The sequence below is a fragment of the Malaclemys terrapin genome, chromosome 3 (genome assembly GCF_027887155.1).
Source record: "Malaclemys terrapin pileata isolate rMalTer1 chromosome 3, rMalTer1.hap1, whole genome shotgun sequence".
In the NCBI taxonomy this organism is placed as follows: domain Eukaryota; kingdom Metazoa; phylum Chordata; order Testudines; family Emydidae; genus Malaclemys; species Malaclemys terrapin.
Window position 1 is genome coordinate 161566965 of NC_071507.1, and position 18463 is coordinate 161585427.

General features: G+C 38.3%; 1 protein-coding gene across 12 annotated transcripts in view; it reads left to right on the top strand.

Annotated features, from left to right (window-relative positions):
• DST (dystonin) overlaps positions 1-18463 on the top strand; it is a 432436-nt gene that overhangs the window by 409734 nt on the left and 4239 nt on the right. For 6 of the 12 annotated variants that reach the window (XM_054022022.1, XM_054022023.1, XM_054022024.1 and 3 more), the window contains 12 exons: positions 1248-1391; positions 2615-2803; positions 3822-3951; positions 5320-5483; positions 5780-5942; positions 7169-7323; positions 7502-7576; positions 8452-8469; positions 11849-11966; positions 14912-14980; positions 15750-15949; positions 16405-16515. In XM_054022022.1, coding sequence (XP_053877997.1) covers positions 1248-1391; positions 2615-2803; positions 3822-3951; positions 5320-5483; positions 5780-5942; positions 7169-7323; positions 7502-7576; positions 8452-8469; positions 11849-11966; positions 14912-14980; positions 15750-15949; positions 16405-16515 — 1536 coding nt within the window. The remainder of the gene's footprint in view (positions 1-1247; positions 1392-2614; positions 2804-3821; positions 3952-5319; positions 5484-5779; positions 5943-7168; positions 7324-7501; positions 7577-8451; positions 8470-11848; positions 11967-14911; positions 14981-15749; positions 15950-16404; positions 16516-18463) is intronic. The other 6 variants (XM_054022027.1, XM_054022030.1, XM_054022032.1 and 3 more) reach the window with 2 other exon arrangements.

An 18463-nucleotide genomic window follows, 5' to 3' on the forward strand; every position in this document is an offset into this window, starting at 1 on the left:
TTCCCTGCCATTTCCCAAGTCCATCTGCAGTTCCCCAACTGCCTACCACGAAGGGTCATGTCAATTTAATTTTCTCCCTGCAGACAGAAAATGAAATCGAGGAGAGCTTTCCAGGTGGCCAGCCGGGAGCCATCATTTCAGTTGTCCTGATGGAAAATCAAATTTTGGGGGGAAAATTTCAGTTTTGGAAAAAGTATTTTTCCATTGGAAAATAATTCTCATGGAAAATTCCCAACCAGTTCTGCTGTCTGGTTCTTTATAGTTTGTTCCTTCAGCATCTGTTAAGGGGCTTTTAGCTGGGCATATTGTAGGATTAGTATTGATAAACAGGCTAGATCTCCTGAAAATTTTCTAGTAGTGACTCCAACCACAGCACATTTGATTTACAGTATCTTATAGAGTGGTATGATTTTTTTTAATAGGGTCATGTATACCACAAGCATATACAACATTTTGCATTACTAAAGAGTTGCAGGCTAATATGTTACATATTTTAAATCTTAATTTAGTTCTTTATATAGAATAGGTTTTTAAAATGATCTTAACTTTTCTTGTATGTAGTGGTGGTGTAGCAGTGTGAGTCCCAGGATATTAGAGAGATGAGGTGGGTAAGGTAATATCTTTTATTGGATCAGCTTCTGCTGTTGAGAGAGACACGCTTTTGAGCTACACAGAGCTCTTCTCCAGATCTGGGAAAGGTACTCAGAATGTCACAGCTAAATATGAGATTGAACAGAAAGTTTAGTATAAGTAGTTAGCATGTATTCTAAGAGACCATTCAAGGTGAAGTGGCCCATTAATACCCAGGCAGTCATAGGACAAAAGGGGGGATAGTGGGTAATTGTTGTAATAAGCCATAAATTCAGTGTCTTTGTTTAGTCCAGTATTTTTAACATCTAGCAAAGTTATGAATTTAAGCACCCAGGCTCATCTTTTGAAAGTGTTGACATTTACCCCAGACCTTAAGAAGAGCTCTGCGTGGCTCTAAAGCTTGTTTCTCTTACCAACAGAAGTTGATCAAGTGAAAGATATTACCTCGCCCACTTTGTCTCGCTGAACTTTTCTTATAAGAATTGGACTTGTCTCGTCTCTTACTTTTTCCCCTCTGCCCATTGAATCAATTCAGGCTTTGAATGATCCAGTAGAGAACTTTAGTCTTCCAGATTTGGCCAACACTCATTGAAATTACTCAGATTTTTCTTTCAACTGGTGCCAGCATCTAACTGAAATCGTTGTTTCTGGTTTAGGAATTCATGAGGAAGTTGGAGGACAAAAAGGCAGAACTAAATAAAGCAGCAGGTATGGGAGAAGCCATCCTGGCTATCTGCCACCCAGACTCCATCACTACCATTAAGCACTGGATAACAATCATCAGAGCCAGATTTGAAGAGGTCAGTATGTCTCATGCAGCCTTCATAGCAACAGGCAGGCTTTGATAGGTTGGAACATAGTTGGCAATTAACAAGACTGTTACGTTGGAGGAAATGATACAGCTGTTGAGAACACAACTATTTAAAATACCCAAGCTGATAGATATGAAGAGGCCAGGTTTTACTTTGCTTTTGAGAAGTAAAAGAATAACTACAGCAGCTGGTCAGACTTTTTTTTAAGAAATACCACCCCCCATTTCTCCTCAGCAAATTCATAGTATCAAGGGAGAAAGTATAATGCTTTAAAAAATCAACCATCAGGATATATACAAAGTATTCTGTCGCTGCTCAGTAATAATCATGTTAGAGGATACTGGATTCCAAAATTATTCTTAAAATGCCCCCATGAATCCAGTGGTGATTTCCAAATTGTTCAGCAGCTTTCCATAGGCCACAAAACAGGATTACAGTAATGTGAACTAGATAGCTGTTAGTTCACACCAACAGGGTCGACACAAGATAGATGGAGTGCAATGCATTAGAGAACTCTAGAGTTCACATGCTGTAGTGTGGACTGCGATGCCATGTAGACAAGCTCTAATGGGCATGCCATGGAGAATACATGCTCAGCTTCTGGAGGTGAAGTTTTGTGTCTATGTTTATAGTTTAAAGCAGTGTTCTCAAACTTCTGTACTGGTGACCCCTTTCACATAGCTAGCCTCTTAGCGCGACCCCCCCACCTTATAAATTAAAAACACTTTTTAATATATTTAACACCATTATAAATGCTGGAGGCAAAGCGGGGTTTGAGGTGGAGGCTGACAGCTTGCAAACCCCCCACGTAATAACCTTGTGACCCCCTGAGAGGTCCCGACCCCCAGTTTGAGAACCACTGGAAAAGGGAACCCCTTTAAAGGAAAACAAATAATAGCCAAATACAGCTTCCAGAGTGTCCAAAAATGGGGATCTGATTCTACCTGATTCACTTTTCGTAGTATTTCCAGTGATCTCAGTGGGGCTATTCATGTCCTTAATATGCTGAGAGAAGACAGTATTGTGGAAGTTTAATAAAACCTGAAGGTTAATGCTTGTGACGAAACATGGTTGAACTGGGAACACCAGGTGCACAGGAACTCTGATAATCCTGACACTTGTTTAAATCAGGAAAGGATAAAAGCAAGTGGGGTACTTTCAAAAGAAACATACCAGATTTGGAAATATTCATGGATTGACTTTTTATCAAGGTATTAGCATGGGCAAAGCAACATCAGCAGAGACTGGCAGGAGCCCTTGCTGGACTTATTGCTAAGCAGGAATTGTTGGAAGCCTTATTGTCCTGGTTGCAGTGGGCAGAGACTACTCTTAGTGAAAAAGATAAAGAGGTCATCCCCCAGGAGATCGAGGATGTTAAAGCACTCATAGCTGAACATCAGGTAAGGCATGAAAAATGTGAAACATGTCTTAAGGATTTTATACTGATACATGCATCTTAGATTTGGTACATAATCAAATATGACAGGTTTCAGAGTAGCAGCCGTGTTAGTCTGTATCCACAAAAAGAACAGGAGTACTTGTGGCACCTTAGAGACTAACAAATTTATTAGAGCATAAGCTTTCATGGACTACAGCCCACTTCTTCGGATGCATCCGGATGCATCCGAAGAAGTGGGCTGTAGTCCATGAAAGCTTATGCTCTAATAAATTTGTTAGTCTCTAAGGTGCCACAAGTACTCCTGTTCTTTTAATCAAATATGAGCCAGTTCTAGTTATTTACAGTATTTTTAATGATCCAGTTTCCAGATACCTGATTGTATGTTCCCTGTCCCTATGATTGATCCCAGCCTTGCTCAAGCAAAGCAAACAAATGAAAATGCAGCGATGTTTTAAAAACATGCACCAGCTTGTTAGGAATAAGGACACTGTACATTTAGAAAACACCTGAAGTATCAGGCAGTGCTGCTGCCTAGAACCAGCATTGCATTATCTGCTTTGCTAAGTGAATTTTAAAACATGTTTTATGCAAGTGACCATCCTTGCTTCACATCAGATCCTAATTGACTCTCCTCTGAGCTGTTGTCGGTTAGTCTGGACAGCAAAGGACCTGGAGCTGCTCTTCAATTCAGAGTCTTTTGCACATCGCACCCGGTGCACCAAGTGCAGCCAAGTGTGGCTACGTATTTTTAAATGTAGACTTCCTTTAGCAGCTCTGCCATAATGTAGGTAGAAGTTCATCTAGGTAATATTTCTTAGCTACAAAATACTTATTTTATATTTAATTGGAATGATAGGATTATTTTAGTGGAAGAGAAATGTCTCTTGTGTCTCCTGCTGTAATTTTCCTGACAAATAGTTGCCCTTTCTCTGTAACTTGGTATTCTATTTTCTTTATTTGTCTTTCTCGTCAATTATTCTTCTGCATTGCTAATTAAAGCAGCTACCATTTAATTGCAGACGTTTATGGAGGAAATGACCAGAAAACAGCCTGATGTGGATAAAGTCACAAAGATCTACAAAAGGAAGGCAGTTGAACCCACTCCAATACAGTCTCATATTCCTGTGCTAGATAAAGGGAGAACAGGAAGTAAGTAATGGAATTTTTTGGGGAGGTTGCACGTGTTATTACTTTTTCAATATAAATGATTGATTTCTCATAAACTAATACTGTTAGGTGTCATTACTATCGGAATAGTCTGGTAAAACCAGGTGAAATTTTTCCTTCATTGGTTTTTCTAATTACTTTGGCATATGTTTTTTCACTGAGAGAAACGTGTCTATTTGGTAACAGAATTTGTAGCTAATTGTGCCAATTACTACTGTAATTGAATTTGTACTAATTCCTTCCCAAAATATAGAGTGAACTATTTTAATTTCTCTTCAATAAGAGTCGAATACCTCTTAACCTTTTACAAGCGACTGTCACAACTGATCAGTGTAGCTTTCCATTCTCACATAGTGGAAAAATATGATTTCTTTAGTAGAATAATTGCAGAAAACTATTTTTATTTATCAATAAACATTGATGAGGCATTCCAGTATCTGTGCTTCATTTCATCACATTGCTACTGATTTTTATGATCTGCTGCTAATTTTATACATGCAGTTTTGTGTGTACTGTACTTTCCTAGTGGTAGATTTTTGTAAACTCAAATATAGAATTGACACCTGCGAAGCGTATGTATATGCCAATTATGTGCCAACATATGACCATTTTGGGAGTGCTAATCATTTTGCCTGCAAAATTGTGGAAACAAAATTAAAGGCTGAACTGAGGCTTCCTTGAAAATTTCACTCATTACGTTTTTTTTTTTTTTAACCCTGTTGTGTTTTAACACTCCCACTCTTGCAAAAAGTGCAAGAGACCTTTAATGGTCTTTAGCTGGTAAAGGTGGTTGTTGTTTTTTACTGACTCATCTAAAAGATGAAATACCTAGTTGCACAGTGCAGCACAAGACAGTACTGATTGGTTATGAAGAGCACCACCTAATGAATTCCCTCTCTTCTATCCTGCATGAAAGGACATGGATTTTAGTAGGACTCCCAACTGAGTTTCATGTCAAGCGAATCCTTAAGTGAGGAGATGATGTAAATTTTTGTATCTCTACGTCTACCTCCAAAATGAGGCTGTTTGTTCTGCAATGCTCTCTCAGAACTTGCTTGCAGTGGGGATATTTATAAACATTTTTCTGTGCTGGTTCACAAGTATGACCAGTAGTGGAAGTTGTCATGTAGACACGGCCCAGGTGTTTTAACCATCGTGTTGTCTTACTCTGGCAATGGCAAAACTCCCATTAATGACAATGGGGGGACCAGGATTTGGCTCATTATTTGTAGCAGAAAGAAGTCTGTTTAAAGAGGTCGATCATCATTCACATGAAAATATGCTGTGTTTTAAATTGGTTGGGACATGGAGAAAAATAAGCCTATGCTAACTTGTATTCTGTTTTAATAGGAAAACGTTCCCAAGCAGCAGGCATGTATCCATCAGGAACACAGACACAAATTGAAACCAAGAATCCAAGGATAAACCTATTAGTCAGCAAATGGCAGCAAGTCTGGCTTCTGGCCTTGGAAAGAAGAAGAAAATTGAATGATGCTTTGGATAGACTAGAAGAGGTCAGCACACAGCATATATATTATATACTATATATATTTTTGTTTAACCCTGCATATCCTGTTACAAAGTGATAGTAATGTTATATGATGTATAGTTAGATGGAAACATCTTGATATGTGCATGCAAAAAGCAGCTAGTCCTATTTTAATAGTGAATAGAATGAAACCATTTCAGTACAAATGTGAGCATTTTAAAGAGCCAGTTATTTAAAAGCATGCCGACGTGACCTCTCTTACTTATTCTGTAAGTGGTTCATTTAAACTTGAAAAACATCTCTCATCTCTCTTTCCTCAAGCTGAGGGAATTTGCCAACTTTGATTTTGATATCTGGAGGAAAAAGTATATGCGATGGATGAATCATAAGAAATCTCGAGTAATGGACTTCTTTAGGAGGATTGATAAAGATCAGGATGGAAAGATAACGAGGCAGGAATTTATTGATGGGATTCTTTCTTCAAGTAAGTTCTAAATTAAGTTACTGATGAGATTATGAGATGGCATCTAATATATTGGCAACATATTGTATCTGAGGTAAGTCTTGATGTGGTAATAGATCAGTTTACCTTTAAAGAAATTATCACTCTGAGATAAAGGTAAAGTGGCAATAATTGCTTTACTTGAAAACATTGTTAAAATTTAGACACTCCTTTCTTGAGCAAGTCAGATTATGACATGGATTTTTGTTCCTGTGTTGTGTGTATGTAATACACTGGCTAAGTGTGTGTGATCATGTCTCCCTCTAGTGGCTGGCCCACATAAAAGATAAGAGGCTACGACTTCTAACAACTTCTTTTGCTCAGGTGGTGGAGACCTGTGCTTTTTGTGTCAGAGGGTCAGAGTTGTGTTCCTGCTGACAGCACCTGGTCAGCACAAATGGTAGCCCTTACGTAGATAAGAACTCCTCTGCACCTGAAATAATCAAAATGAGCTTCCACAAACACGGGGTGCGTGTAACGTACTGTATATGGGTATGGTCACATCTGCCTCTCATGACTAGCCCACATCTGAGGATAAGATTCTGCTACTACTACCAGCTGAAAGAGCTACCCTGTTAGCTGAAGTGGTGTAGGCCTGTAGTTGCTGAATGTCCATGGCACTACTGCTGTTGATCATTCATGCTGGATGTTTATATATTGTAATACTTTATTTATCTCCCTGTACAGTCTGTGAGTGAGCAATGAACATGCTGCTGCAGGAGTTCTCAACCAAAGAAGGGTTTCAGATTATAGAGTTCCATTTTTAAAACAATATCAGAAGCTTCTACGCCTTGCATTCTAAATGTGTAATTTGTCTTTAAATTCTTGTATGACCTTGCGCCAGTAACAACTTGACTTGTTGATTTGTGGTATTCTTTGCACTTTTGAGGTCAAGCATGCTACAAGACTGTAGAACTGTATGTCATTTGAAAGCTTTTTCAACGTTCCATCTGTTGCTAGGCGCATTCAGTACTGGGCTTCTCTCCAAAAAATGCACTAGTATCTTCATTATTATCCATATTCTAGCCAGCATTGGAGACACCCCACCTCTTTTCAGAGATTTGTTTTCTCTGAGTGTACTTGGTGTTTTTGTATACATTACTTGTCATTAATACCTAAAAATCTTTGAGATTTGCGATAAATCCAGTCACTCTAATGTGATTGAAAATCTATAAGGTTTACCTCCTGGTGATGTTTTTGACTTACAGAATTCCCTACCAGCCGACTTGAAATGAGTGCAGTGGCAGATATCTTTGACAGAGATGGTGATGGGTACATTGACTACTATGAATTTGTAGCAGCACTTCATCCAAACAAGGATGCATACAAGCCTCTGACAGATGCTGACAAAATTGAAGATGAGGTACTCTCTCTATAGTTATCGCTCTCAGATAACTAATATATTCTACTGGAATCACACACTTAATAGTGTCATTAATTTTATTTTCCTTCCTATATAACTTGAATTCTGCCAATTATTTAAGGCTTCAGAAATGTGATAATTAACATTAAAATAATTATTCCAACTGTGTTTTTGGCAGGTTACAAGGCAGGTAGCTAAATGTAAATGTGCAAAACGATTCCAGGTGGAGCAGATTGGGGATAACAAGTACAGGGTAAGTCTTCACAACACCTCCATGGTTCTTTCAGTCCAAACATTCTCAAGGCAACAGGACTACATGAGCATTTGGGTTACATTAATTTACAGAAACTTTGTATCATATACTATGTTTGCTCAAAGTCTACCTGGAAATTATGTAGTTTCAGCTTCACTAAACTTTACATCAGTAATTTGTGTTGGAAAATATAGACTAATAAAGTGTTTAACTTTCAACTGAACCTACAATAAACCATTTTTCTCAGTATTTAGAGAGATTTGTATATCTAAATAGCAAAATGATTTAAACAGTAGCTGGTCCTGCATACCAGTATATATTGACTTGTTAACTGATTGATTGTTTTTTTTTTACACCTGAGTAAAAATGGATTTTCCAAACAGATTCAGATTAAATACATGGGACTGTATTGTACTTAGAATATACTTTGGTCAAACATTTTTATCATCCACATCCCCTCTTTTTACTTTTTTCCAGCATACTGTACCTTCATCTAGTAGCTAGACAGAAATGTGCCAGGTATCCTAAAAGCAGTTCAGGTACCAGAGATGAATCTGCCATGTTGCAGAGAAAGTCATTTGTTACCCTCAGGTTCAATAACCAGAACGTTTTCAGATGAGGTGCTCATTATTTGGCTAAGGCAGACTATGGAACATCTTCAGATGATTTTAAAAGGGAAAAAAAGGAAGGTAACAAAGGACTCATGAATCCTTCCAAGTTCAGACTCTGGATAGCTAATTACCTGCACATCTCTAAACTAGATCCTGTATTTAGAAGTTTCAATGTGTGTGTTAGTTTGCATGTGTTCTCGAGTCATACAGAGAATTTCTTGTTAAACTAATTGTGTCTTTCTTCCATTTTTCATTTCTTATCAGTTCTTCCTGGGAAATCAGGTATAAACCAGTGGAATGTGTTCTGAAGTTTCTATTTTTTTTTCTAATGCATAGTCATTTAAGCTTGCAATGGCCACTCTTTTCCCATACTTTCATCCTGAGCTAATTCATTGTTGGTCAGCTGTGGTGTTTCTGTAAATGCTATAAAGTGTTCCTGGTTTCAGGATCTCCTTCTCCCTTTTTGTTTTGCCTTTTGTCTCATTAAGGAGATTACTTTTAAGGGAACCAGATAATGGACAGCAACAATGTATATGATAAGTTTCTTTGCATTTTAATTATGATTTACGAACAGTGTTAATTATTCTACTATCCAGAGTTTTTATATGTAATATATTACAGCAGTATGCCTCAGAATTCTATGTTGTGTCATATTACTTAGTCACTTATTACCATTCCATTTTCAGAATCCTTGAAAAATCGCAGTGCATTAAATTAGAAATCGAATGAATAGATTGATTGATTAAGAATCAGTTCACAATGTATTGCACATATTTTTAATACAAAACTGTGTGGACTGAGTTGGCAGAATAAACTTGAAGTTCAAATTTGGACTGCTTCCATTCCCCCATCAAAATATTTTTAAAATATGCCATCATACCAATGCTGTGATGTACAGTAATTGTGTTTAAAAATACTTCTAGTGTGTTAGTTTGGTCATCAGTATCTCTGGTTGTGAAAGTGCCATACAACACTAATTGGAAGAAATGCGGATCAATGACTCCTTCATAGGATGGACACTGAAACTACCTGTTAAAATATAGAATCAGCTTGCCTGCCTTGTAAATACATGAAAATGCCTAATACTAAAGTTACCACTAGCATCTTACTCATGTTCATGGAAAAACAACTACATGAATAAATGATTTTAGGTGTTCTAATGCTAAAGATACTACAGAAATGGTAATTTTGCCTGCCTTGGCTTTTAAAATGTTGTTGGCAGAGATTGTTATAGCATAGTGTGTGCTCAGCAAAAAGTAGCCTTCAGCACCTACCTTTGCCAAACTACTTCTGTCCTAACTTTTTAAAATGAGTTAATGTATAAAAAGAGAGGGCCTTGATTTGATAAGACTTTTTGAAAACTATGCTCATCCTGTGTCTGAGAAAGGAAAAGTAGAATATCTAATGTGATTAACTGAAGTTTATTGCTGCAAGAAACTACAAAACATTATTTCAGCAGAGAATAATACATTTCCTAAAGAAGCTTGGCCAAATTCTGTTTTGGTAGCAATGGATTTGCAGGCTGTAACCAAGAGCAGAATTTTTTCTTCATTGACACTACACAACCTATAAACCCACTTATTAAACTGCTTGTGTTTCTAATTTCAAGTTTGGTCAATATTTATTATTGTTTCGCCTAAGAAAGTCTGTATCCAAAATATTTTAATAAAAATCTGGAATGGGATCATTATGGAAGCAGCACATTGGAAGTTGTGCTATTTGTCAGCAGCCATGCTAGCTGAACAAGTTGTAGTATAAACAGGTTTTAAAGGAAGTATCCATGCCTCAGTCTGGCTGCAACACAGAGCCTAAATGGGGTGTTAAAAAGCTGAAAGCCAGGGGATCTTCAAGACTTCACAAAGAATAAGAAGAAACCTCCTACTTAACAGGCAAAACAAAATAGTTAGTGTAGACTTGTGGGCTACATGCTTTCTCATTGATCTACATATCTAAGAAGATGGTTCCTCATTATAAAGCTATTTAATGGATTAAAAAAATCTAACATAGAGCTCATTTAAATTTACATTTTGCTCATTTAGAACACAATTTTCTTTGATTATTAAATTAAGCTTGTAAGCTTCCTATTGTTTGGTTCCCAGAAGTAATATTCCTTTTGCCCTCTCTTGCCCACTTTGCTTAAGCAGTGCCAAAGGTCTTTTAACAAGTAAGGAGCACATTTGTGTGATTTGGCTTTAACATGTTTCTATCACTTCACTGGAGCAAATAGGTACAGTTACTCCAGCAGTCAGATTCTACCTAAAATGTGTGCATTTGATTACGATTGACTTCAGCGAGGTTCTGCATGCTTGCAGACCAGAGATCGGGATTTGGCCTCTGAATTGTATATCAAATTAAACATGTGCCATCAACTAGAAGGTGTTGGATCCCTCTGGTTCCGTTTTCATGAGATTGTGAGATCCTTCATGAAATTATGAGTGTTAAATTAATTTAGATCTTGTGGAAGGTTTTGGATTGATAACACTGGAAAGCACAGTCTCTTCTGTTTTCCTCATAACAAGTACAGCATGTTGTCACAGTTGTGCAAACCTCGGCAGAATAATCCCTCAACTAAACAAAAGTGCTTCAAACCTGTTTTGAGGTTAAAGCTTAGTTCACTCCCATGCTAACTAAATGCTTGGCCTGGGCTGCAGAGACTGCCAGCAGATGTGCCAATTCTGAAGGCGATATTATTTGATGATTGGACATTGGTAGGAACTGGATCAAAGCAGCCAGCTATTTTCACACAGGCCACCAAATAATGAGAAGGGTATATCTTTTGGTCACTACTGACTGACTTGATCCAAATTTGATCCAGTGATGTGCAGAGGATTCTGCAGGGTTTTGAAGGTATTTCATACAAACTACACTGAACATTTTTCAAGACCATACTATGCTTTAGGCCCAGTCTTCAGCAGCACGAAATAAGCAGTCAGCACAACACAGGAGGGGTGGGAAGGTGGTTTTAAGCCATCTTTCTGCTCTTGTGAATCATGAGTGTGCTCTGCACACAGATCAAGATTGTTCTAATTTTTCTAGCTGCCAGTTGCCCCAAGGGGCCAATATAGCAACCCAAAATCACAGCCCCTTTTTACAAGCTATGCCACCTTCACCCAGCCCTGGGCAGGAGGGTGGCTTAGAGCTGTTAAAATGACTGTAAAGTGTTCCTGTGCTCAGCTGATGAGCGGAGCAGTGTAAAGCTCCCCTGATTTAGCTGAAATTCTAGCCCACTGATCTATCATTTGAACAGTTTTCCCACACTTTTCAGCTGAAAGTTTCATATCTTTGAAAACTATCCCTGCTATTGCAAAAAGAGTTCAGTGAAAGTTTTTATGCTGATTAATTCATACAAATGCAGAACATAACCAGTTATTGTATTACTAATTTTGCTGCTTTCACAAGATTAGACAAAATCTTGAGAATCAAGCATAAAGTTAAACCTGGCAGCCTACCATATTTCTTTGGATTAATACAGTGGTGTTCACCTTGAAATCCTAACAGCATTGACAATTTTCATAAAAAATCATATGTTAAGAGTTTACTAATGATTAGAAATTAAAACAGAAATTTTGAATGGATGATTTTAACCCATCAGAGCTGAAATGCATATTTTATGTGTGGAGAACTATTGAAAACCTAAGCATTTTGTTTAATCTTCTTACAGTTTGGTGACTCTCAACAGCTGCGTCTTGTTCGCATCTTGCGAAGTACAGTAATGGTTCGTGTTGGAGGTGGCTGGATGGCACTGGATGAATTCTTAGTAAAAAATGATCCCTGCAGGGGTATGTAAGAAGGTTGTTTTAGAATAGACATTAAAATCATTAACGGGATGCAGTCACTGTCAAGAACTGTTTGGGATTTTTTTTGCAGGATAGAAATTGAACAGTATAAAATACCTGTTATTTATTTAAACAGTGACTCTGTGCATACCTCCTAGTTCTGGTTTTGTGTATTTTAAAATCCTAAGGGCCAAATGCAGCTCCATAACATCTGTATAAATCCAGAGTGACTCTGATGCCTTCAGTAGAGTTACTCCAGGTTTATACTGGTGTAACTAAGAATTAAGCTTGGTTAAGTGCAGTACACAGCATGTACTCTGGTTGTATGACTCAGCAGAAACAAAATGTAGCAACAGTTTTTAAAATCTGCTCAGCAGGAGTGACGTTTTAAAGCCATAAATCAGCACAAGGTAATCAGAACCAAAGAATCACAGCCACAAGGTCGGACTGACCTAGGAACTCATCCTGTCCTCAGACTCTGCTTGTGCAATGCTGCATTCTCACTGGCATTCTCCCCAGTAGCCCTTCTTATAGCTCTGAGCCTTGCGTAGAGAGCGAAAAGAGCAGCTCTGTGCTGGGAACTGGAGAGTGACCCTGCACCTGTCTTGTGGCAATTGTGTACAACATGTTGCTCTACCAGATTTTACTTCACAAACTAGCAACAGCTTAATGAGGGATGGATGTTTGCAAGAAGTCCCATCCCGATGGGATAGTGGGTTCTCTCTGGCCAAGAGGAAGTTAAAGCCTGACTCAGGAATAGCAGGAGCTAAAAGAGAAAGGGGTGAAATAGCCAATTGAGGTAAAAGACAAATAGTAGCAAGAGTGATAAAGTTAGAAAATTATAATAGTTACTGTACCTGTTCAGAGTGAGTTAAAAGCAAGTAACTTTATGTAGTTCTTTATGTAACGAGTATAGTAACTAATGTAATAGGATCAGACAACAATTGAATAGGAAAGGTGAGGAAAAAGATAAGTCACTAAGAGTAGGGAGCATGCTCATCTTCAGACTTACTCCGGTAGCACTCCCATTCTTTGCCTAAGAACTGCTAGGTTGGACCCAGGATTATAAAAGTTTAATAGACAAATAGATCACTTGTATTTTGTAGTTACTGTTGCAGTAGGGTAGGTAACATAAACAAAAAGAAGAAACTTTCAGGGACCAAAAAGTAACCCGTAAGCAATAACAGTGGATGCCATTCACAGATGGAAATCTTTACCACAAGAGTAACAGCATTTCCTATTTTCAGTACTGTAAAGGAAGTATCACAAGCGGAGTAGAAAATGTCAAAAGTGAGGTGTTGTAAATATCTGTTTTTAATGGTATTCCAAAAAAGTCCTGCTGCCCACCAAAACACCAGTATTTCATATCCCAAGGAGAAGTGAAGTGTATTGCAGTTCCTGCTGAGACCGAAAGCCTGATTCTGCACTGGCTGGAAGTCAGTAGGGTCATTTACACCTTTGCTACCATTCTTATTTGCTAGCATTTTACTCTCACTCTGCATAGGGTAAACGACTCCACAAAGTGCAAGGCAGTGGAGAATTAGGTGCTGCATGATTTTACATGTCCAACAGCATTCAAGAGATACCATCACCACATTTCAAATTCTACTCTCAGGACTCTTGCATAGGGCTGGCCAGAAAACAATTATGTTTCATTTAAAATGTTGAGAAGGTTTCAAAAAAAAAATTGTTCTAATGCAGAATAAATGGAGACCTTTTGAAATATTTTGCAAAGAACAACAACAAAAACCCATGAGACCCCCCCCCCCACACACACACACACACCAGCCAATAGCTCAGTGGTTAGCACGCTCACCTGGAAGGTGGTAGAGTCACTGTTCCCACCTCCCAGGTGAGAGCCATAACCACCCGGCTATAGAGTCACTCTATCTTGCTCGCACCAGAAATTCTATCCTGGACCCTGAGAAACCTTCCTGATAAAACTTCTGTCAAAGATGATACATTTTCACATAACATTTTGATATTGACAAAATAGCATGGAAAAGGTTTTGTTAAAAAATGTTTTGACCGGCTATATTCTTGACATGCTGTTCCCTGGGGCTCCACATCCTACTCAGATTGTAATTGACTGCTATCGTGATTAATAAACATCTGATTATTAGAATTCTTTATTACTTCCCCTCAAAGAGCTGGTGCTGGTCCTTGCCTCTCCTGCTCCCTAATTCGGACATGTATGTGGAACACCCTGAGTATAAGTCCTGCTGTAAGTCTCACTGTGCCTGGGCCCCAATTTAACAAGTTGTTCAAGTACATGCATAGCTTAAAGCATGCTAATACTGAACTCTTGGGGATGCTCACATGCTTAAAATTACACCGCCCATTGAAGTCAATGATAAAGCTGTCATTGACTTCAGTGGACCAGGAGCAGGCCTCTCCTTAAGCCTTCGTGTCTGCCAGGGGCTGCTCACAAACTGCATATTTCATAATGCTCTCATTATATACAGCTTAAAATATATGGTAACTATATGTAAAACAGTTTCATCTTATATTACATTTTTATGTTGGCAGATTTTTTTTTTTAATGGAGATATCCTATCTCCTAGAACTGGAAAAGACCTTGAAAGGTCATTGAGTCCAGCCCCCTGCCTTCACTAGCAGGACCAAGTACTGATTTTGCCCCAGATCCCTCCTCAAGAATTGAACTCACAACCCTGGGTTTAGCAGGCCAATGCTCAAACCACTGAGCTATCCTTCCCCCCTTTCTTACAGAAGGATACTTGTCACTGCTGCTAAGTCTATTCAAGCACTATTTTTTGCTTAGGGGAACTTTGAGAGCTAGGTTAGGAACACTTTGAGAGCTTTTACATTGAGTTCTGTCTTTTGGCGTGGTGTTCTGAGTCTCTTGCATATGCAACTGCTGTACTTAATTTCTTCTCCTGCTAACAATTTTCTTTAATGTGATCCATATCCTGTGTCATTTTTTCTAGTTCATCATCATGGGAGTAAAATGTTACGTTCGGAATCAAACTCTTCAATTACCACTCAGCCTACCATAGGTTGGCAAACCTCTCTCTTCGTCTCTCCTGCTCTGTCTTTCTCTTCCTTTCTTTCCTACTCTTGCTTTAATATGTATATTTTTAACAATATGTTTAACTCATCACATTTGGCTTAACATTTTTCTACGTGGGCTGACGCTTTACATGCTACATTTTTTTTGACACTCTTGAAAAGTGTTTCAAAAACAATTGTCATTCATGCGGATACAATAAAATACTAACATGCTACGCATCTGATTCTTCTGGAACGTTCTCTCGTATGTGCCTGTATGTCTGTGTGAGTGCTTAGCCATCGATTACCTCATTATAGCTTGGGTTTTGTGGTCATCATTGCATGTTGCCAAACTACAGTAATGCATAGTTTAGAATAAATATATTTGCTGCTTTCCTGCCATTTGTACTTGGCAGTTTTTTCTGGACCATCCAAGCAAGTGTTATTTATTATGAGTAGTTGTAGTGTTAGTTAAGCAGATCATTAGGTTGTATGTATGTGTTAATAGTTGGTTGATTAACAATGACTTAGCATGTTGAGCATTCCATTATCATGCTGACTTCCTTTGACAGTGGTTCATTCCTGCTAGCCTAAGATGCTAGAATAAGCATGTTCTACACATGAACTGTCGTGTGTCCGAAATGAATGCATTACGCAGTAATGCATTTTATTTGTTGTCATACTGTGCTGGAGATGGCATGACAAAAGAGGTGACAAACGGACGTGTGACTGATCTGCATAGCTGACTTCTTGCCCCCTCTCTTTGATGTGCTGCAGCTAAAGGGAGGACAAACATGGAGCTGCGTGAAAAGTTCATTTTGTCAGATGCTGCAAGTCAGAACGTGGCTGCTTTCCGTCCAAGAGGTCGTAGATCACGACCTTCTTCAAGGGGTGCTTCTCCCAACAGATCTGCTTCTATATCAAGTCAGGCTGGCCAGGGAGCTTCACCACAAGCAGTTGCTACAAGTACACCCAAGGTATGACTAAATACATGACACTGCATTAATCAATGAATGGGATATATATAGATTGTTCCTGTTTTAAACATTGTTAACAAAAAAGAGAATTTATAGGAAAGAAGTATCTATATTTTTCTTTATCTTCTTGAGGAGTGTTTTCAGTGTTGTTCTCACACTTGCTGCTCTTTTGCAACACTGGAAAAGACTCCCTTACATTTACGGTGCCATGTGGGTAAATCAGCAAACAAAGAATGCATTTTGAAGGAGCAAATATGCACCTCTCCACTGCATTTCAGAAATAAATCATACATCCTCTTTTTACGGATTGTTTGTCATCAATTTCTGCTTTGTTTTGATTTTTTTTTATATATATTAACTGTGAAATGTGGTCTCCGTACCCTGGATATCCCTCTCCAATACATTGTTTTCCATCTACTGTCCTTCATATTTTGATTTGCCATTGTTTCATACAGACACCCCATCATTTAACACGCAATTATGGTAAACCATGGTTGACAAACAGCAAAACGTCAACTCCTTCTAAACCATCAGAGTCCTCAGAATATCAAGGGTCATCTTCAGAGGTACAGTAAGGACAGAGATTCTAGTCTAATGAACTTCCTTCACTAAAACTATGAACTCACTAACAGTCATTACAGTTCTTTGCACAGCTGCACTGTACCTTGCATATTAATACTCTCTTTTAGACCTCTGTCAAATATTTTTATATCCTTTTTTCTAAACGTCAACTGATCTTTTATTCAGTCTGTTTAATATATTAGAGTCTTAAGAAAACTCTCCCTATGATTCTTTAATGAGTATATTGTTAAAGTATAAATGATCAATAATATTAAGCTCTAAAGTGACAATTAATATGATACCAGTTGTGATGCTGAAATTTAGAAAAATCCCCCTACCTTTCACTTTGGTTTATGGATGGCATTTCATGAACTCCTTTCACAACATTGTTTCCTCTGGGCTTCTAGTGTACTGTGCACTCATACTATGCAGACATGGGATTAATAAATTATGATCTGGAGTAGGAAGTTACTGACTGAGGAAATGCCACTCCATTGTGAGCAGGATGGCATAGGAGACTGGTAATTGGATCCTTTCAGCAGTTGAAATTCAGCTTACGTTGGTAATGACCCACAATTGCTATAATGAGATCACGGTCTGGTGACTCATGGAAAATGAGTTTGATGGTCTCGTTTCCTGTGCACATTACAAAAAACCCCACTAGCAAAGTAATAATTAGCACCCATGTTGGCAGTCAGACTGGTTCGAATGGACATGGAACCTAAGTACCTGATCCAATACCAGTTGATATCAGTGGAATGACTCCAATTGGATCAGACCCCAAATTGTCTTCTCACTCCATTCTAGGTCAGGGTTAAGGCACGTTGATGGGTTAGTGTGGGGAAGCTGGCACTACCACTGCCTCTGGTATATCTGTTCCGGACATAAATAGAGGACTTCAGCATCCAATGCTGTCAGCCTGGCACTTTTCAATGCTAAATTCACATAACTCTGTATGGCTTTGCTCAGTGATGCATAAAGCATATAGAGGTCTTTTTCACTCATTCCTTGTGTAATACTATATATTACTGTACACATTTAGGTCTATTGCTTTAAAATATTAAAAAAGATTTAATCATAGTTCAGAATTTAAACAGCTGTTAATTTCTAATACATTTGCTTTCATTTCCTTTGGTCCCTTAGTTAACTGAATATCCATATAAGGTTAATTGATGGTACTTAAAATCACAGCTGTGAGAAGGAATTTGTAGTACAGGAAGACCAATGAAAGGTCATGTTTTTGCTGAATTTGCAATCAAATGAGAATCCGTGGCATTAATTTAAGAACTTCCACATGTGATGATTGCCTCTAGCAGTGACTGGAAAAACATTGCAGGAAGGTATTCTTTTATTTCTTAGTGATAGTGTCCCCGCAGCCTTCCAGGATGGCGGGTTGACTTGTCTTTTCTTGTCTCCCTGGTGAAGTAATGGGATGCTACATGGTGTCTCCACGGCCAGTGGTGTGTATGAGATAGAGCTATAATGGGCTTTACTACATCTCCCAGCTGCTGCATGTGCTGTCTATAGTTTCAATGATTTTTTTTTTTAAATTAATGTTTCAAATCCCAATGCTTTTGAGGTTGCAGTGGGGACAAATAACTGAAGGAGGTAATGCATTTCTCAGGCATTCATAGTGTTTTAGTGTGTGAGCCTTTTTATGTTGATTGAGTCAAAATGATTGTTGTGGGTTTCCCTAGTAGCTGGTGTGATGTGCAGATTTTATTAAATAAGGCATAAATGGCAATTGGCTGAACTACTCCAGTTGTGCCTTATCTCCCCCTGAATAAATAAAACAAACTCATCCAGGGCAGGCCACCAACAGAAGAGTTACTGCAGGGCCCCTACTAGTTCGGAGCTAGAAAACCAGCAATACAAGACTATGGGTAGAGACATTGTAAACAACATAAGGCCACGGAGAAAACAATTATTTTTAAACTAAATTAGGGTCTCACA